The 22,469-nt window shown below is 35.0% G+C and overlaps 1 protein-coding gene across 1 annotated transcript in view; it reads right to left on the bottom strand.

Annotated features, from left to right (window-relative positions):
• Nucleotides 1–17: 17 nt before the first annotated feature.
• The window catches only part of LOC141507945 (vascular endothelial growth factor receptor 1-like), an 86,866-nt gene continuing 64,414 nt past the window's right edge, over nt 18–22,469 (bottom strand). The window contains exon 11 of the mRNA XM_074216143.1: nt 18–4,653. Within this exon, the coding sequence (XP_074072244.1) occupies nt 4,482–4,653 (172 nt within the window). The 3' untranslated portion in view covers nt 18–4,481. The remainder of the gene's footprint in view (nt 4,654–22,469) is intronic.

Below are 22,469 nucleotides of genomic sequence, written 5' to 3'. Positions count from 1 at the left end.
TGACTCTATTTGGGGTTTTCTTGCTGGGGGTACTGGAGAGGTTTGTCATGTCCTTCTCTAGTTCACTTAACAGATAAGGAAACTCAGGTAAATAAGGTTAAGTGACTTGCCCAGGGTCATATAGAAAACTTGAGGCCAAATTTGAACTGGAGAAAGGTAAAAAGAAAATGACAGAGAAAAATTATTCAAATAAAGCTAGAGACCTAAATCTGTGGTGTTTCTAGCCTAACTTACATTGGCAATCTTTCATTTTTACAAAATGCTTCCGATGCTTTGAGCACTAAATAAAAAATGCCCTTACCCACTAGTGCTAAAGCAGCATGATTCAAAAAAAATGGAAACAACATGAATCTAAAGTGATTATATTTGTTGACTAATTTGGTGCTATCATATATAGAGTTTTGGTTGGGGTTTATGGTATAATTCAATTTAATATCCCAGTAGATTCATTATTTTTTAAAATCAGAATTCTCATTTTGGGATGATTCTATACATCCTCTTAACTTACATTATGCTAGTATCTCAAGGGTACTGAAAAGGGACAAGCCCTTCAAATTCTCTTTATGAGTTTTTTTTAGGTTCCCAAAACATTCATGAAAATTTTAGCCAGGTAGTATAAAATGGGAATGAATTCATAGTCCTTCCTTCTTTTTATCACTCCATGTTGGAAAGTGATACAATGTGAAATGGTCCTGATGGAACAGACTAGATGGGTCCATGCTCTAATTCAGCCTCATTTCCAGTAGTGGCTTAAACATATCTATAAATAAAACAGTGATTTTAATCTTAGACTGCTACTAATATATTTTCCTTTTTAAGTGCTCAAGAGAAATAAAAGTAGATGTTCAAAGGTCAAGGAGGAATCTAAAATTAACATAGGGAGGCACATTTTTCTCAATTGATGGGAAAGTAGAACGTGAGAATTAAAACTACTGTTGGGTGTGGGAACTGAGTCACTCAAACAGTAACTGTGATTAAGTATTATTGCTTAAATCATGTATTTATTCCATTGTAGTACTCAAGCTTCTTAAAGGAGCCTTTAAAATGCTCTCAACGGAAATGTTGTTAAACATTGTAGTTGTCACAGTTTTGCTGTCTCCCAGAATTAATAACATAGAACACATTTCCTGTGTTCTTTTAACTCTCTGAACTCGGGATTCCTTCTCTTTCCTACTCTGTTCTCCTTCTACACACTCAATAATCTGGCAGTTCCAGCCAATAGAGTCCTAAACTCCACATTGGCCTTCAGTGGCTCCAACTGATGACTCACTTTTCACAAATCTTGGCCAAATCCATTCAAGAAGAAATTGGATTTTATTACCCTGAAAAACCCTTCTTTGCTTAGATTGAAAAAAAAGAAAGAAAGCAAGAAAGAAAAGAAAGTCCCTGAGACCTCTCAGGAATTCACTGGCTAAGCTCTGTCATTCAACTGCTGTATAGTTGCTATGTGCTAATGGGGAAGCATCTACTTTCTCTCCTATATCCTTAGAAGTAACTGGACTATGGGAAGATATAGTAGTAGCTACAGCATTTCTTATAGCCTGAGTTGGATTTTTTTTATGTTTTTGCAAGGCAAATGGGGTTACGTGGCTTGCCTAAGGCCATACAGCTAGGTAATTATTAAGTGTCTGAGACCAGATTTGAACCCAGGTACTCCAGGTACTCCAGGGCTGGGGCTTTATCCACTACACCACCTAGCCGCCCCATGAGTTGGAATTTTTGGAGAAGGGAAAATAGCCACACTAATTTTTTAAAAGGACAAATCAGAGCACATCAATCAGAAATGAATCTACCACTTCCAACTATTATGAAAAATTTCTACAAAGTAAACCAGATTTCACATGAATAAGGAACTATATAAAATTCAGTTGAGTAAATCCAGGATGTAAACTAAGATTTTTTTTTCCTGAATCAGAACACATAGATTTATACTTTTTTTAGGTTTTTGCAAGGCAATGAGGTTAAGTGGCTTGCCCAAGGTCACACAGCTAGTTAATTATTAAGTGTCTGAGGTCAGATTTGAACTCAGATCCTCCTGATTCCAGGGCTGGTGATCTATCCGTTGCACCACCTAGCCACCCCAGAACACATAGATTGTAACCCAGATTCATTAAGGTATAGTTTTGTGGCTTTGGGTAATTCACTAAAGAAAGCTGAGTTGCTCAGTGGATAGAGCGCTGAGCCTGAAGACAGGCTGAGAGGAGTTAAATCTGGCTTCAGACGCTTGCTAGGTGACTCTAGTCAAGTCTCTTCACCTGCTTGATTCAGTTTCCTTATTTCTAAAATGAGCTGGAGAAGTAAATGACAAATCCACAGCTGTATCTTTGCTAAGAAAAAGCTAAATTGGGTCCAAAGACTCCAATCTTTCTAATAATTGAACAACTCATAAACTCTGAGTAGCACCAAGGCAGCTAAGGGGTCTAGAGTCAGTAAGACCTGAGTTCAACAAGTGTCCAACTCAGACACTTGCTAGCAGTAGAAATTATTATTATTAGTAGTACTGAAAAATCTTTTTTAAAATAGGAACAGATAATGTTTATTATGAGTGGAAAAGGAAACTTAACAAGTATTCACTATGTTTTGAAATACTTCTTGTAGAAATGCGATATATGGGGAGCAGCTAGGTGGCGCAGAGGATAGAATACCAATCCTGGAGTCAGAAGGACCTGAGTTCAAATAGGACCTCAGACACTTACTAATTACCTAGCTGTGTGACCTTGGGCAAGTTACTTAACCCCATTGCCTTACAAAAAGAAAAAAAATACAAAACAAAGAAATGTGATATATGTATATATATATATGTATGTATCTTTGTATATATATATATATATATACACACACACATATATAAAACATGCTGTTTGTGGTTACTAAGTTTTAAAGCAAATTTCCCATTTTAGTGTAACTCTACTTGTCCACCCCCTTCCCTCTTTTTGTGTTCTATTTTAATGATTTCATTAACACTCAATGACCATAAAATCTTCTTTCTGAGGCAAATAGAGTTAAGTGACTTGCCCTGGGTTACTCAGTAAGTATCCAAGTATGGATTTGAACTCCAGTCTTCTTGACTCTGGGGTCAGTGTCTTATCCACTGAACCATCTAGCTGCTCTCTCCATAGCTTTATAAAGTGGATAGGGATAAGGTTTGGATATGTGATTCATTGTTATAGGAAGTTACTGAGTAAGGAAACTTCCATCAATTCAGGTTGACACTCTCTCTCTGCAATTTGTATTGAGAAATTGAATATTAACAACCACAATAAGAATAGTTAGAATCTTACATAACACTTTAAGGTTCATAAAATGCTTTCATATTTTATCTCATGTGACCTTCAGAAAAACCTTTGAGGCAGGTGCTATTATCATTATCCCCATTTTGCAGATGAGTAAACTAAAGCAGGCAAAGGTTAAATGACTTGCCCAAAGTCACACAACTAGTAAGGATCTGAGGCAGGATTTGATTTCAGGTCTCCCCATGATCCAAGTTCAACTTTCAAGTCCCAAAGTGAAGGTAGCTGGATGGTACAGTATTTGGGAAAGTCACTTAAATCTTTCTCAGTTCAGTTTCCTCATCAGTACAATAGAAATAATCAGTTTCCTATCTCATAGGGTTTTCATGAGTATATTATAGAAGAGAACATATGCAAACCACTTTGCAAACTTTGTAAAGTGTTATACAAATCCTAACTGCTATAATTATAACTACAGTTGTTATTCTGATTATTATCATTGCCATCATCTACTTTGATAGTCAGCCGCCACAATGAAGATTAAATGACTTGCTCAGAGTCACAAAATATGTCAGAGGCAACACTAGGACCCCAACAGAATATTATCAAGCTTTTATAAACAGGAACTCTAAAAGGGATTAAATATTTTTCCCCTTTTCTAAACTATTACCAGTTCTATGTTAGGTCAGTAATATATTCTGACAGGAAAAGGCACTAGAGTTGAGATTCTGTGAGATTTTGCCTGGTTGAAGGGTCTTAGTCATTACCAGGCCATTACTAGCAGCAATGGGTAGAATAAAATTCTCTCAATATCATTAGCCAGATGATTAGCTATAAGAAGCTCTTGGCTCTCAATCCAGGCAGTTCATTTTTTTTTTAATCCAGGCAGTTCTTGACCACTGATGGAATGATAATATTTTGGAAAAAACATTTTATGCCACCCAATTGTTCAGTTTTATCCAAATAAATTCAGTAGAATCTCAATTATCTGGTCTACATCTCTTTGGAGCCCTTGTTTATATGCATCATTTTGCTACACAAGAGGATCTCTCCACTTTTCTTTATTTGAATAGTGAGCTTACTACTTTGGAATTATAAATATTTTTTAGAGTGTGTCAGCTAGAGAGGCTCCAGCAGATCTCTTCACTGACTCATATCACCAATGCTTTGTCTAATATATGTTCCTGGACTACATCTAGGTTTTTATGTATTTAGATTGTGCTTGACTCATAAATCAAAGACTCCAAGTTACTACCTCACAAGTAATAAAGCAGGATATGGCTTTTTCTGGCATTTTACAAACAATACCTTATTCTTTCCTTCTATTACCACCATACGTTGACTGATGGTCTGGATTCTATTTCCAATGTTGCTGTCAGCATCCAAGTTGAAAGATCTGTCATTTTTAGAGCAAAAGTCATACCTGGAAGTACAAGAGGACTGTCATTAAAATACTATTTTTTTAGTAGTTTCAAGGCTGTGATAATACTGGGTGAAGATTTCATGGTTTTTTTAAATGCCAGTTCTGAGAGGAAATCAGTGAGTTTAATAACCAAGAGGCAAATTTTTTGTCTTTTCCATTGTCCACACAGAAAAAATAGCTACATTTGTACAACTGTATATACTTTTCATGTAAACTGAATATTCAACCAAAGATGCTTTGACTGAATCTGTGATTTCATCACAGTAAGAAGAATTTCCAGTGTGCCCCCCTATTTTCCACCAATACAGATCAGTAACTAATTTTCAATTGACAGTCTTAGCCTGTGTCACTGAAAGGTTCAATGACTTGCAGTATTGGAGGCAAAACTTTAATCAATACCTTCTGGACCCCAAGATTGCTTTGTTATGTTCTAGCTCTACATTAACAAAGGCTAAATAAATAAATAAATAAATAAAAGCTCAAAATCTTTCTCTAATTAGACACCAAAATGCTAATACAAAAATTCTTTTAAAAAAAGAACAAAAGAATTCAAAAACTTAGAAGTAATGTTAATAAAGAGAAGATTACTTTAAATGTAAAAGGAATTGGCTTTATATCAGAAGACTACATTTGTTTTTTGGGGGCTAATTAGGTACACATGGAAAAAAAGACTGTAAAGATTTTATGAAATTTAGTTAATCCTTCCGAACTTTTAGAGTACCTTAGCAAATCACTTCAACTGAGCCCTAGCCTCCTCATCTAAAAGATGAAGGGTTGGATTAGATGACCTCAGAGATGCCAAGTGTTACACAGAATCTTATTTGCTTTTTAAAAACTAGTATGTACAATTCATGAAAATATGGGGAAAGAGTAGGCAGGCTTTTCACATATGACTTAATACTACAGACCACATCTTCATAAACAACCAGTTGATGAAGAAACATAGAAAACAGAAGGTCCTATTGTATTTATTATTATTATTATTATTATTATTATTATTGATGATAAGTAATCATTTGACTCAGTAAAGCAATATAAAGCTTTGAATGTGCTCCTTTAAGGCATCTCTTATACATACATTAAGATCATGCAAGATGCTTTGATGGATGCTGACTACAGAGATCTTTCAGTGACCAATATTGTGGATAACACCAAAGAGCCACAGACTCATAAAACTATTCTTTAGTATCAATCAGAAAGTCCTGAACAATGTCCCAAAGGAAATGATTCCCTAGAGATGACATGCTTCCCTCAATGCTACTGTTTGTGGAACTTGGGAGAATTGTATCCATAGTCTGAGAATTTTAGAAAATGGCCATGTGGTATACCAGTAGGGTTCTAGAAAGAATCGGAAATATAAGCCTGAACTGAAATAGGAGAAAAGCTCACAAATCTAACACTGTGCTAAAAATTATATAAATAATTATGAAATAAAATGAATGAAAAATACTCTACATACATCATGAAGGAAAAACAAATAATATAAATATTCTCAACCAATGATTGATTAATGAAGCTATGATTCTGCTAAACTGTGCCATATTAGTGAATGAGTAACACAGATGAAAGATAAAGTTAAAAATATCAACAAAATGTTTTAATGAAAGAGTTTTATGTATTATTATATGTCATTGTCCAAAAATAATTCTCAGACTCTGGACACAATTCCCAATTCTTCTTAAATTACTAAAACTTGCCAAAAACTTAGTAATATCTTAGCAGACTTTTAATTTACTTCCTCTTAAACAGTAGTGCTATTTACTAAACACCATTCTTTTCCCCCTCTTTGAAGCATTTTAATGGTAACTTAAAAAAAACACATCTAAAATCACACTGCTCCATTTTTCTTAATATTAATGTTCTCTCTCCTTATAGTTGACATCCTTAACTTGTGTTTTTCTTTAACTTCAAGTCTTTAAAAAAAACCATTTGATGCTTACATGTACAACAGAAAAATTCTTGAGCTTGGAATGAGACCTTTAATTTTTATTCTAATGTCCAATGCAATGTGAATGATGTGGTCCAGAATGTTAATCTCACACCCTTGGTCTTCAGGAAATGCGAATCTACACACTGGGGTGAAATAAGAGTGGGAGGTTCTCTACTAGAAAGGATGATAGGAGGCCTGCTGTCCAAATTCATATGGCTTAACTCAGACCTATTTGACCTCAGATACATTCCTTTCTTGCATTCTTTCAGTCATCATTCTGACACAGTCACTCATTATTTCTATAGCCTTTAGGAAGGGAATATTGTAGCTGGGTTTCACTCAAAAGCCCAAAACTATATCAAAAAGCCATAAAAGTCTGTAGTTGCTATTTTCTTTCCAGTTTTTTAAAATATATTTCCATTTGGGAAACTTTTTTTTTTTCTTTTTGGTAACTTGGAAGCTCAACCTTAAAAATAGAAGCTCATTTTGGGCACTGGCTATGTAATAGCACTTGAAAAGAGACTTGGGGGGAAGGGAATTGCCTGAACCTTAAGAATACATCAAGCTCTTAAGGAAGTAGATTGTGCCATGTTTGAAGATGCAGAGATAATCACGGTGCTGGGAACCGTCTTGTAGAGAGGAGGAAGCTAAACAACAAGAGGAAAGCAGCATACGCTCCTGATTTCGCACAGGAAGCTCACCGCACCTCCTGCCAAAGTGAGATAAGGAAAATCCCATGGCCTATTCTGGACAAGGCCACTGTTATCAACTTCAGCTCTACACTGTCCTCTCTATTCCTCAGCTCTCTCCCTTTCCTAATGAGTTTTAGACCTCCTACCTCCATTTGCATACAGCATGCCAAGTACAATAGCGTGGGGGTATTTATAACTATTGAAAGGAAAAAAATTTCCGGGGTAAGAGTGTACTACATGTCATTTCTGGAGACTGCCCTCAAGTTGAAACATGAATTAGTTTCAGGCTAAAGTCTGAAATAAATAAATGAAAATTAAGGCACCAAAGATATACATGCATATATCCACAAAGATAAGATCACATAAATGACCTGATGGTCAGATCATTCAAAGAACTCCAATTTGGAGAGCTCTATTGGACTGTGTCATTTGGTTTGACTCAACATTAAACTCTGCTTTCTTATATAATGGGGAAGATGCTATTTTTCATAAGCAGGATACTACTAACCACTCTGATTAGGGGAACTTTGAATTAATTTTTTCCCATTAGTGATGGGAAATATGATGAAACAAATAATTTAAAAAATAAAATAAAATAGCAAACAAACAATCTTGCCCTTTTTGACTTATGATACGATGTGGTGGAAATAGCGGTAGGCTTAGGATCTGAATACCTGATATTAATTTCTTGCTCTGATGTTTACTAGGAAAAGTCATCTGTGAAAACCAAGTAGAATAATTCTTGCATCACAGTTTTGTTGTGAGGGCAAAGTCTTTGCAATCCATAAAGCACTACAGAAATGGAGGCTATTGCTATCCTTGATTTTTTTAAATTGTGAGACTGCTTGGTGTAGTAGATATAGAGCTTTTAACACATAGAGTTCTTTCTTTTTTTTAGTTTTTGCAAGCCAATGGGATTAAGTGGCTTGCCCAAGGCCACACAGCTAGGTAATTATTAAGTGTTTGAGGCTGGATTTGAACTCAGGTACTCCTGACTCCAGGGCCAGTGCTCTATCCATTGTGCCACCTAGCCGCCCCAACACATAGTTCTGAACAGATTACTGAACCTCTCAATGCTCTGGGCTAGAGATTTCAAACATTCTGCATATGACTAGAACCAGTTTAAAATGTAATTGAGAAATAGTTATCAAAATAAATAAAAACACAATAAAACATCACATTTTAAAATAAAATCAGTATGTAACCTTAATTAATCTTTATGTACAGATTAGTGGCCCCCATTTCTATCTGAGTTTGATAGCACAGGTCTAGGAAACTCCATGACTATCAATTGTTGAGAAGGTCTCAACTTACATTGGTAAAGAATTTCTTTATTTGAGAAGTCCTTATACCAACGAAAATGGTCTAGATTCTATTCCCTATAATAATATTTATCACTTGCAAGTCTTGTTAGGGAGATAAGTAGTCATCTTCCTTTAAGGCTGATCTCAAGTAGCAAGTATTCCATGACACATTTTCTGATCTCCCTCACTAGAAAGGAACCATTTCAACCTCCCAGGTCTCCCTGTCTGACTTGTCCTATTTACTTAATTCTGTTATAATTTTATCATAATAATTTCTATTGTTGTCTCATCATGTAATGACTAATGAGTCATTCCTAGCTTCCCTCAGCTCAGTTGCTTCCAGGTCAACAAATAAAACTTTCCAGAATTCAACTGTTAAGAACCAAAGAATATTCATAACTTTCAACTTAAGCACTTTTCCATTAAATCCTGACTAGTGGTTTATTTGCATTAGGGTAAAAATGGGAATAATAAATTCTATGAAAGAAATAAGTCTTCTGAGAGCTCTACCTTAAGTCCAAATGTGAACATGTGTTTACTGTAATTGCTAACTCATTTTATATGGTACTTTAATTTTTACAACATGTTGTCTTTATAGCCCTATTAGGTAGCTAGCACACACACACACACACACACACACACACACACACACACACACACACACAAAACCTTTCTTTCAGCACTTAAGAAAGATAAAATAATCTACCTTTTCCCATTGTCATATCATTTATGAGCTGGTATTAAATGAATTGCAATAATGTGTTGAATTTAAATATTAGTCACATTATATCATAATTTAAGTAAGTCTACTAATTACATATACATATAAATATAGAGTAACTAATATATAAAATAGGCTATGCCAACATATAAATAAAATCTTCAGAGCACAAAACTTGGATTTGATTTAAGGGAACCATTTCTTAACAATTAGAGTTATCCAAAGACTGACTGTCTTAATGTATAATTTGTGCTTCAGTGTAGGACTCCTACCAGAGCCTGAATGAAGATTTAACTGAGATATTTTTAGGGGCAATTCCTGTCTAAATAAAAATTAGACTTGAAGAGCCTTTCAACTCTAAAATTTTTGTGATTCTGTGATATCTATTTAAAATCCATGGTGTAAATAATAAGCAGTATAGAGAATGGGTATGATGAAAAGCATTATGTTTATCCTGTCTTTGTTGGTATAACTCTGAATATGTTCTATATCTTCCATTAGAAAACCATAGACTTGAACAGAATATGATGATTGAACCTTATATTTCATTCTAAATAACTGCATGTGGAAAAGTGCCAAAGACTGAATCTGGAGACCCATCATATTGGATCAACCATCTGTGCAAGATTTATGGGAGAATGGGAAAAGAAGAATCACATTGAGTGAGAAGATACAAAAGAATGACAATCTGTACTATTTTTTGGAGGGAGGGTGGGATTAAAAATTTATCAAAGCAATTAAAGACCCCATTTCATTCTATCCCAAACAGTGTTTTTCATTACCAAGGGATCTAAATGTCACACCTGAATATAACTAAAAGTCACTTTCTTCACAAGTAAAATGAGGTGGTTGGACCAGATGACTTTTCAGGTTCCACTCTAATTTTGTGATCCTATGGTCTACAATTCTATGTTACCTATTGCATATCTGATTCCACTCCAGGATAAAAACCTTGACATCATCTTATTCATTCTAGTCATAAAGTCTGATTCTAAAGACACTAACATCCAGAAGGACTAATGGCTGCTTGTTGGACATACGAAAGAGGGAATTCCTTTTAAATATGGGTTGAATTAGGTAACTGCAGTGGTCTCTTCCAACTCTAAAGTTCTGTGATTCAGTGGGAAAAAATAACCCTAAACATTGCTATGCTTTTAGGAAAAGATACACTTTAGATGAAAGAGAACTCTTTAATAACCACAAACCTATAGATCCCAATGCCAAAGAGTGTTTTTAATAAGAAAAATCTTTTGATGCTAAAACTGTAAGCATTTCTTACTACCTCCTGATGAACTTCATCATTTGGGTTGGGGGGGTAGCAACAGAAGAGAAGAACCTTCCATTTGCTTCCATCTTTTCTTCCTTTGGGTCTTATGCTTCTTCAGTATGCATGATTTCAAACATAGTTTGGGTAAAAATAACCTAGAATGAGGTTCTTTAAAGATCCAGAGAACATCTAAAAAGCCCTGAGATAGGGAACAATCTTATTTTTTTCTTCTCCTTTGGATGCTGAAATTTGAGAGACTGTTTTGAGAATTCTGCTTATCTCCTGAATGAGATTTTACTGCACGCGCTAAAGTGATTAGAATCTGTTTGTAAGAATATTGAATCATTTCAAGTCAGGAAACAAAAGGTTACAACAGTGGTAAAGATCAAATCAAGGCTGTAAATGTCCTTTTTAAAAAAGGAGAAAGAACAAACGACTCATTGGAACCTTTCCAGGACAGATTGTAAGTGGCTCATAGGCCTAATGCATGCTAGTCCATTGAAGAATAATGATATAAACATTTTTTTTTTTTTGCTACAATGGATATTGTGTCAGAACACCCAAGACAATGTATTGGAGCCATCAGATTAATAGAACTTATAAGAAACTATTCCCCCCCCCATAAAAACAAATAAAACAGCATATACTCTGTGGGCTGGGAGGTCATGGTTGGAAAGAGCTGGGGAGGTTTTGGATATGGGGAGAAAATTTAGGGAGGGGTGTTGGGCTATTCTGTTCTAAGAGAAAGTTCTAGGACTTTGCGGTGATCAATACAAGAATTGTTCTTGTACTGTAGAATCTGGAGCAATGACTTCTGTCCTCAGTAAGGAAGATCTCATGATTCCTTGAGTCTCTGTAGAACTATAGTAAGTCTTTGGAAAAGGCAGGGGAGTTAAGGGTGTTTTGAAACATCGACATTTTTTGGTTCTATTCTTTGACAATGGTGGAGGTGACTGTAGGTTCTGACCCACCTCTGTTTAGATAAGAGCTCCTGTTCTTGGCATGCACTACTTCCTGCTCCAGTCAACCTTCCAATCCAGAATAAGACTCAGAATATGATCCTGTCTTTCCCCAACCCTTTCTTCCTACTTTTTTTTCTCTTCTGTTTGATTCTATCATAATCTTCAACAGTCTCAATTTACTTTTCCCCCTCTCAAAATCTGAGTCGTTGCCGGTGGGTCTTTCAGCAAGTATGGGTGATGTTTAGACTGGAAGAGGATAGGCTTGAATCTTAAAGCATAAGGACCAACACATTCTTTCCTTCAAAGCCCTTTGAAGGGAAAAAAAATTCCAGATTTAGGATCAGAAGACCTGAGTTTGGATTCTGACTCTGATACTTATCAGCTGTGAAACCAAGAACAAGACACTTCACCTCTATAAGTCTTAGTTTCTTCATTTGTAAGATAGGGACTACATACCTCATAGGGTTATTAAGAGAAACACATTTTGTGAAGTATAAAACATTCTATAAATGTACATTGTTATTGCTGTTATTTACAATGGGGACTGGTCCTAATCAGGAAAGGTATTAGTGAATAAGGATAAAATAGACTTTGATTCAGGAATGATTAATTTTTAGGACAACTATAGGAGTTGCTGCAAGCACTCTATTACTAACATATCTGATAAGGATTCCAATATAAAATTTATTGTTATCACAGTGGATAGAGGGCTAGACTTAGAATAGGGAAGATCTGAATCTGAGTCTTTCCAGATACTCTAGTTGCCTCTCTTAACTTCAGTATTCTCATTTGCAAAATGAGAATAATAAGAATATTTACCTTACAGACTAGCTGCAGAATCAAGTAAGATAACACACTGAAAGCTCATAAATTTAAGAATATTATTTAAATGCTATTATGATATAGATTAGGCTGACTATATCCAAGTCCTAAACTATGTCTGAAAATAAAGAAAGTAACTTATTGAACTATAACATGGTAATAATAGAAACCTTATCAATTTGAAAAGTAGACTCTATGTATCCAGGATTGGAAGATTTCCATGAAGCAGGTTGGGCAAATACCTATCATGACATATTAGTATAGCATTATTTAGTTTCTTCTCCTTATTCCACAAATTAGCACAAAAGGTGATGACTATCCCATAAATCACTGAGAGAATGGCTGATCGTCCCTCCCCCACAAAGGCTGATATTGCACAGACTTGTACAGGGAATGCCTTCACTAAGCAAGATATTAACAGGATCACTGTTCTCCAGTTCAAGACTTCAGGCTTATTTGCCTGTATGACTTATGACTTCCAATGCTTTCTGCTGCAAATAACTGGTTTAGAATAGAACTCATTATCACAACAAGAAGGGAAAAAAAGAATCAAGTACACTTGTTACAGATGGTAGAATTTCCCAAAGTCTGAGAAAAGTTAATAATGAAAGTTTCCTTTTGATTCATGCTGAAAGGAGTGCTAGAACCCTTATTTCTGATGCCAAGGTATGCCAGGTTACAATGAATACTGAGACTTCTTGTTGGGAAGCAAAAATAAATAGGAGACAACTGAATTCCAAGAAAGTAACCTCAGAATCATGGAACATGAATGGCCTAGAAGGGGAAAGAGAATGAATTATACAGAAAGATGGGAAGTAAATTAGCTAGCTATTTAGATGTGGTTATAACATTATCTCCTTGAATGAAACCAGACTACCTTACCATGGACAGTTTACAGAAAAAGGCATCACATATTCCTCCTAAGAGATCTTTCTCCCTCTTTAGAGCTCTGGATGCCAGGTGTCAGCTTTGTAATCACCCACAATCATTTATCTCAGACCTGCTGAAAGTTAGGAATGAATGACCATTTGGTAACCTCCTACCTAATACACAAAGAAAAGGGTCATGACACCTCTATTAATGTGACAAAATTGATGAAAATAAAAGGATATCTTATAGGTGTTTGGACAAACTTACCATAAAAGTTTCTATTTGACAAAGTGATAAAATGGGGTATATCAATATAAAATATATATTTATATATAGATATATACAGTGATGCTGATGTAGGGGAAAGAGTCTTCTGTTTTGATAGCAACAGTTTTCTTATTGCTCATGAGAATGTCAAACAATAAAGTCATGTTGACTGCAAGAGTTTCAATTCAATTCAACAGATGTTCACAGCCCATACATGGCATAAGAATAGATGTACAAGACATAATTCCTGCTTACAATTTCACTGAGGAGATGTCATAGATTCATGGGGAAAAAATCACATACAATACAAGAAAGCAAATGTTTAGCTGTCTAATGTAAACAATAAATACCACAGGAGATCAAATCTTAAGAAGAGAAATCTTCTTTGAAGAAGTAGGATTTGAATATGCTCTCTTACAGATCAACCTGCTCCAGTGTCTGAAAAGTTTATTTTAATTACTCTGGGTGAAAATACAGTGTCTCAAGACTTCTCACCCTCTGTCAGAATACATGTAGACTACATGAGAGGATTAACTGCTAGGAGAGTTTTAGTTGACAGGTAGTTTGGAAAGGAGCCACAGGGCCTGAGGAGATAGGACATAGATCAGGTTAGTTTTGAGAGGCCAGGAGCATCGAAGTAGGCCCATTGGAAATCTGGGGACAGAATGAAGTTGAGGGCTTGGTGTGGGGGCTGAATGGAATAAATGAGACAAGAGACAGTAGAATAACAAAAGTAAGCTTCCCCTATATCACAATTTTACTGATGGTTGGTTTGGATTTTTGGATTATTGCAACTATAAAAGAGGCTCTAAGACAAGAATTCCTAAATTTTTTTTTTGTTGTTGCTGTGCTATGGACACAAGCAAGGGAAGCCTAGGGACTCCTTTTCAGAAGAATGTCTTTAGATGCCTATGGTAAAATACTAGGTTAGTGAAAATTAAAATACACTTTTCCCCTGTCTACACTCATGGACCCCCTAAAATTTATCCACTGTGGAGATCTTGGATTGTAGGTTATAAACAAAAGGGCAGGTCTGGCCTTTGAATGACTTCTCTGGATACCATCTAGTTATACAAGTCATGGATGATGGAGTGGTACCTAAAACCCTCAGGGAGCTTACCTAAGATTTCTGGAAAATGAAAATACTTCAGAAAGCTTCTCATGAATATCTCAGCAGCTCTGGCTTAGTATCAAACCCCAGCTCCAATCCCTACAATCCTAGGACATACCATTAGGTATTATAGCAGGACAAACTGACATCAATGAGTTAATTGTGGCAAAGGCCAGTTATTTGGTGTTTTTGTAGTCAGGGATACATAGAAAAGGTATGGCCATAGAAGTCTATGTCATATTGTTTTCTGTATGTAGTAAACATTTACAAGTTCCTGTTGAATTGAAATATTAAACATAAATACCAGATGCTGGAATATAAAGAGATTACTATAGAACATTAAAGCAAAGATCTTAATGTAATATATATAGGACTGAAACCAATGGGAATTATTGCTAAATTTGAGGATTACTGGACTGTATCTGGAAGTTCTTCCATTCTCTGTTTAGAGACAATTTTTTTCTAGTTTCCATAACTATTTCTTTATCTCTATTATTACAAATTCCCAAGTTTGATTCTGGTACAAATCTAATATGTATCATTACTATATCATTGAGGAATGAAATTAATTCCATCCTCATTCTGCACAGGAAGGGAATTCCAACAAAAATTCTTCTATTATATGTCAAAAAAATTGACAACAGGGCCAACAAAGCATAGAGAATCAATGAATGAGCTTTACTTAAGAGCTTACTAGATAACAGGTATGATCTAGCTTTTAAGATTTCATTTTAACAAATGAAAAATGAGACAAGACGGAAAGCCAGAGTGGTACCAGATTGGGAGTAGGGGTGGGTATTGAATGTTAAGTTAAGGAGTCTGACCTATATTCAGTAGATAACAGGAAGCCCTAACTGGATTGTCTTGCATAAGGAAGGCAAATTTAGTAGTGGTGGGAAAGTAACAAGATGAAATTTAATAGGGGAAGTAATAGTGATAAAATTCGGGGAAACAATACTAGTCTGTGTCTGATATGACAACTTCATGATTACTCACTCCATTTATACCATTACATTGTATGTATCTGGCCAGGCACCAGCAGGAGAACATCCCACATCCCACAATCATTAAACAACAGAAGGAAACCCAGAGTCAAGATTTTCCAATACTGCTATATCTTTCCAATATTGCTATATCTTCCCTGACTCCCTGGCTCTCATCCCATTTTTTTCCATACCTCTGGCTAAAAGTTTTCTTCACTCCATGAGCATGCCAAATGGACAGTCTTTACTTCTGGCAAATATTATATGCCAATCACCTTCCTCCTACTTTCTCTTGTTTGTAAATACCCACCTCATATGATCCTAATGTACCTTACAAATCAACTAAGAACAGGATCATCTCCTGCCCCCTCAGTACCTCTGCTGATGTTTTAGAGAACTGAGGGTTTTTTGACCTCTAGTCTAGGACATTAATTCCTGGCAATAAATTGAGGATGAGGCTTTACTACAGGACATCAAACACATCCACACACTGAAAAAAATTACAAGGAGAGGACTGTACTATTAGTTGAAAGTATCAAAACAAATCAAACTCAGTGTGTTCAACTACTTTTGACTTGCTGCATTCCGGAAACTAGTATGATTTCAGCCAAATTCCTAGGATTTGAATTGAGTTGTATCCAGCCTCTATTTTCCCCAGAGGGTCTGTCTCAACAGCAAATTTGAATTGCCACCCCAACTGTTCTCAGTTCTGAGGATAATAAAGTGTTTGGGTCAATTTTAGTATCTTTTAGATAATTCAATGACCAAAATGAACTGAATCACTTCTAGAGCAGATGTACTTTTCTTGAAATTTTTCACTACAGTTCAATTTGACAAACATTTATTAAGCATCTTTTGAGGGCTACATAGATGAAGAAAACATAAAACTCATCTTTTAAAGAGTTTAAATCTAAACAGGGAGATAACAGGCACAAAAAATAACCATAATTAAAAATGAGAATATAAGTGCATTAAAAAAAGGTATAAACAGAGTTCTATGAAATATCAGGAGGAAAAGGATAGTCCCATAGAGAAAGTAACTCCTGTATTTGGATTTACAAGATAGGTAGTATTCCAACATGTAGGGATGAAGTGGGGAAGTTTTTATTCTGGTAGACCTTCCATGACCAAAATGATCCTGGTGAGCATGAGATCAGACTGGATCCCTCTGAAATATGAAGCTATGCCACTAGTAACATTCAGCCTAATGAATTTTGGTCTCCACAAAGACCAAGTCTGCCTGCAGTATCCAAAAAAAGCTACCAACCAAAATAATCACTTAATGAGATATTCTGCTTATTTATCACTTTTTATCCAATAAGATGAAATCAGGTTGCAGTTTTTGACCTATTAATCCTCATGAATCTTCTGAAGTATGCATGCAGACTTCAAAACTTTAAAGAGCTGTGATTTCATTGCTGTGGATACCTCCTCTACAACCCCAGGATATGGTAAATGGCCTCTAAGAATGAATGTTCAAATCCTTCCTTGGATATTTACTATTTGACTCTTAGCAAGTCACTTAACTGCTGTCTGCCTCAGTTTTTTCATCTGTAAAATGCAACTAATACCAGTCTCTACCTTCCAAAATTGTATCAAATAAGATTGTATTCATAAAGACTTTTACAAACTTTAAAATAATATTTAAATACAAGCTATTTTTGTTAATTTATATTATGTTTTCAAAACAATTAACCACCCTTTAACCAATCAACAGATGCATCTCTGATTTTAATTATGGTGGTTTTTGGGTAGCAGACATATAGAACCCTACCTAGACATGCTTAGAGTCTTTTAAATTTCTCTGTTGTCAGAGCCTTCTGCAGTATATAGATGCAATAGAGTAAGATTTAAGTAGGTAGTTTTTCAATCTTTTGACCAAAATCAAGTATAATTTATGAGGTATCACTGGTTAATACTTTTTGAACGTGTTGCTTTTGTTGCACCTGACATTGTGTTTTTTAAACATTTATGGATAATTGAATTCTAATATATTTCCTCATTAGTTTTGCATTTGATCTATTCTCATCCTGAGATAAAAGTAGTTCACACATTCTCCCCACTTGTTTTAGATAGAAACAATGGTACACCAAGGTCAAGTGCTGTGACGAAGGCTGCCCAATAAGACAATGACAAAGCCTAACTACAACCCACAATTTCTTACTCCTTTTTCATCTTTCAAATAGAGAAAACCATTTTTTCTCCCCAATAGGGTAAGTTGTGTCAAAAACTGCAATCTAAACACCATATTTCTGGAAAAATAACTTATTAGTTATATTTTTTATTTCATTTTATAAATAATTTCCTTCATATGGTAAATGTAGACATTGCCTAAATATCTTCTACCAAGGAAATAGCTCACTGATTAAATACTAAGGTATCTACCTAACTTCTCCTCTGAATAAAGTTAGATTTAGTGATACACAGAATTCTAGAATCCTTTTCCCCCCATCTTCAAAGCATCTTTCCCCATTTCATGTTCCCAGTACTGGGAAGCTACATCAATCATGGCAGAAAGTACACCATTCAATTCATACAAGATAGAATTTGCATGACTCAGACTTTTTTTGTTGTTTTTATTTAAAGGACACAATGAAACCTTTTATAGAAATTACAGGAGACAGTTAATTCATCAGGAATAATTGTTCACCAGACTCATTCTATTAATGTGAGGAGAACTGAAAAGCAGGAAAGTGGCAAATCACACTTGGGCACAGAAAATTGGCAAAGAGGCATTGGCAAATGGGCTGGGGTTCTGTTCTCAGGACTTTTATGAAATATTAATAAGGATCCCTCTGTGGGACATTCACTTTGCACTGCATGCACTTCCTCACGCAGTAATTATTTAATAGAACTGCAAGAAGTTCCTCATTAGTAAGTGAACATCCACTTTTGGCTTGGGATGAAAGGTTACTGGAGAAGATAGTTTTATTTGGTTGTTTGCTCAACACAAAGTCCTGGAAAAAGTGTTCTTTGGTTAAGTGGTTTTTAATACTCTGATTTGACTCAAGGTTTTGTTTTGTCACAAATTAAAATTCTTTGTAGCATGCCTAGCTCCAATCCATATTTTCATATTCAAACATATGTTACATGTGCTGATATCCTACATATCAGCAACTCTAATGTGTGTTTGTACATGTAGCCCAAGAGATGTATTAGGAATGTTAAGATAGAGGCCATATTTGTAATCTTCCTAAAAAGTTTTCTTCAACTATCTTTTTCCCTCTGGCATTTGACTTAACTTTACACCCAGAAAATGGTTTTGGGGGAAGTCTTTAAGCATCCAGAACTTTAAGCAGATGAAAAATAGAATAGAAATTAAAATTGTCACAACATAAAAATAAAATATCTATATTTACAGAAAATAATATTTTGACATTTTCAGCACATTTCAAATCAACTACAATTAACATTTGGTTTGTTTTTACTTGTTACTTTTCCATTTCCCCCATTGATGCATACCGATATGTTTTGCCCTGGGGACCCATCCCAACATATCACTAATGACTCTGGCGTTCCATTCTTTGTGAACTTGCTGGCATAGACAACGTAGAAATGCAATTAGAGCAGCCTTGTACAGAACCCCTGGACAGATTTGCCTTTTCTATATTTAGTCAGTAACAATGGCCAAAAAAAAAGCAAACTATACTTTGTCAAAGAAAATGTTTTGCTAGTTCCAGTGCCACAAAGATTGCTCCAAGTATGGACTATTAGTATTTTCTACCATTCTCTATCTTCTTTTAAACCCCTAAAGCATACAGTTATTTCTGACCTTCTAGAGACCTAGAAGAAAGCATCCTTGAGATTCCATGCATTTGAATATTGTTTTCTTAGAAAATCCACTACTTTAGCTGAAAAAAAAACACTTAATAAAAAGTTGTTAGCTAAGAAAGCAACTATCTGGATGCCCAGACTCATGAGCAAAAGATTAAGAAAAGCAACCTAAGAAGATTCTATAGAAGATCTCATAGTATCAAGGATGCTTTTGTTCATGCAAGTAAGGTAGAAAATTTGATAAAATGGCCAAAGGCCAAAGGGACTGGCATAAGAGTAAATCTGGGCTGATAGATAGAAAACTGGTGGTAATTCTCCCTCATCACTAAAGTATTTTTTGTCTCTGAAATGTTTTGTTGTGTGTAGACACCAAGTATAAGAACACAGATAAAAGAATAACCTAAAATTTATTCTGGCACTGAACTACCTGACTAAATTAAATTATTCATAATCATAATTACATGACTTGACATCTTCATGTCAAGTTTTATGATTATAAATTATGAATATGGTTTTTATTTATATAACCTCATTTACCTTCACAACAATCCTATGAGATAGGCAAGGATATTTTACATATGAAACAACAAGTTTGAAAGAATTTAGCAACTAGACTAATGTGGCACAATGAATAGAGGGGTTTGAGGAAGACAGACTCGATTCAAATCCTCCCTGGACACCTTACAGAATTTCCCTTAGCCTCTCAGCCTTGTTTCCTCATTTATAAAAAGGGAGTAATAATAACACCTTACACAGTTGTGAGGATCAAATATCTATAAATGTTACCTATTAAATCATTATTAGTAGAGCTATTACTTGAATCAAGTTCCTTTGGTACTCTTTCTAGTTCTATTTCCATTATATCATATTGCTTCTAAGTGTCAGTAAATATGCAAATTAGTAATGATAGTTGGTAGTTATCTTAGCTTATAATTTTTTTCATGTACCATATTATTTTATTGATGTTTACTTTATATCTCTTTCCTTTCCATACTTTGTCCAGGGAAATTTCAAGAAATTAAAGTTTTTTGATTTTTAAAGAATAACTTATAATTTTAATAAATCATAGGATAAATTAATTGCTAATTAGGAAATAAACCCTTAGACAGGTGCCTGTTTCAGGTTTTTCTAGAAGCAGAGTAAAATTTCATTGCAAGAGTTTTATACACACACACACACACACACACACACACACACACACACACACTCACTCACACATACAAACACACATTTCATGAATAGTTGTATGGGTCACAGCCAAGAACCATTATCACAATGACCATTTTGCAGAAGGGAAATCTGAAGTACAGAGAAGTCAGTGACCTACCAAGGCCATGCAGAAAAAAACTGCTGGCTGTGATAAGAATAGAATTTTGTCTTCTTGATTCCCTGTTCTCAATTCAGCCAACCAAACATTTAATAATATTCAGTAGCTATTAATTGCAAGCAAGTAGGTACAGTTGAAGAAGTGGGTAATAAACTCTCCCAACATATTTTTAAATATATTTAATGAAAAACTTACTAAAAAACTTATTAAGGTTCAATTCTTTTTATTCCCACTAAAGACCTATAATACATTACATAATCCATGCCAATATTTTTAAAACATTATTTAACCATTTGGTTAGTACATCTAACTGGGATAACATCCTGGTAAAGTGGAAAGAACACAGGAAATTTTAATCATGGAATTTCAGAGGGTAAAGGATTTCATTGTCATCTAGGATAGTAGCTAAGAATTAGCTTGCAAACTTATTTGGGTGTATAATTTTTCCAATTTTTGATTTGAGATTCTTTTCAGAGAACAAGACTGTTGGGGGGAAAATGAGCAAGACTATTGGGGGGAAATTAATCCATTTTCATTTCTTCAGATTCTTTTGGTGAAAAATGTGACTATTTTGAATAATGAGTTTATTAGGAATACACTTTATTCTTAATCAATTTGTCCCCTACCTCCAACCATCAGATTACCCAAACTCCTAACAAGGTCTTCTCTATGAAGCAGGAGAAGAAGTGTTCCTTTAACTTTCCATTGGACTATACTTTTCACAAGAGATTATAATTCCTTAAAAGTAAGGACCATGTCTAATCTGTAGCACCTTAGTAAGAGGTATTTAGGCAGAGTTAGAGAATGAGTGAGTGAGTATTTAACAAGGATGACTTAGGGGTTCTTGTTCTTTTGCTTAATAGTAGAAGAGATGAAGAAGTTTCTCTTAGGGAGTTGAGCAAAATCAAAGGAATTGATGTGGGCTAAGACTTCTACCAAGTAGGTAGGACTCAACCACAGGCTGACCTCCAGGCCACAACCTCCTGGCCCTGGCTGCTTGCTTCTCAGCACCTTTTTCTGATAGTTTTTCATGTGGGAATTAGAAAAAAATGGAATTAGAACAAATTGGAAAGTGTCTCTAATTTTGCCCCAGAAAATCATTTACTTTCTTTCTATTTGTTATTCTCATAATTTTCATTTCCTAAAAAAAATCTTCATATTCTAAATTTCCATTTTCCTTCAACATTCTATTTTCCTGACTAACTATATTCTTAATGTTACTAATATGCTAACTTACGGCAACTTGTCCTGCATTTCCCACAATTTATATTCTCAAAATTTTCTGTAAAACCAGCCCTCAAGAGAAGACAGAGTTTCTTTGATGAGACACTAAAAAGCTTAGCACCTTTAAAAAAGATGTTGACCTCTTCCCCCTTTCATCATCCAAATAATATCCTACTTGTATTGATTTACAAAGGTTCTGTATTCATAAATGGATTTCATTTTTCTCATTGGGTTTTGACAGGAAGTCTATGGGGAAGTGGTTCACATATTACCCACACTTTACATAGCAATGGCAGTGATATAGGATCTTTGTCAAGTCCCTAAAATGTGTAAGAAACCCCTCTTCATGTAGTTATCTTCCTATCACATAGATCTGGTCATGTGATACCTTTGTTCCAAAATCTTCTTTGCCTACGAGTTCAAGGTCACCTGCCTAGCATTAAAGGGTTGTCACAAAATTATGCATTCCATATTATTTTTAGGGTTCTCTAATATTTATCTTTCACATGGTCTGAACTCTGCTCTGGTTAGGTTATTCATTACCCTCCATATACACACACAC

Source organism: Macrotis lagotis, chromosome 1 (assembly GCF_037893015.1).
Source record: "Macrotis lagotis isolate mMagLag1 chromosome 1, bilby.v1.9.chrom.fasta, whole genome shotgun sequence".
In the NCBI taxonomy this organism is placed as follows: domain Eukaryota; kingdom Metazoa; phylum Chordata; class Mammalia; order Peramelemorphia; family Peramelidae; genus Macrotis; species Macrotis lagotis.
The sequence above is the reverse complement of the archived record's forward strand: the minus strand, read 5'-3'. Positions and strand labels throughout refer to the sequence as shown.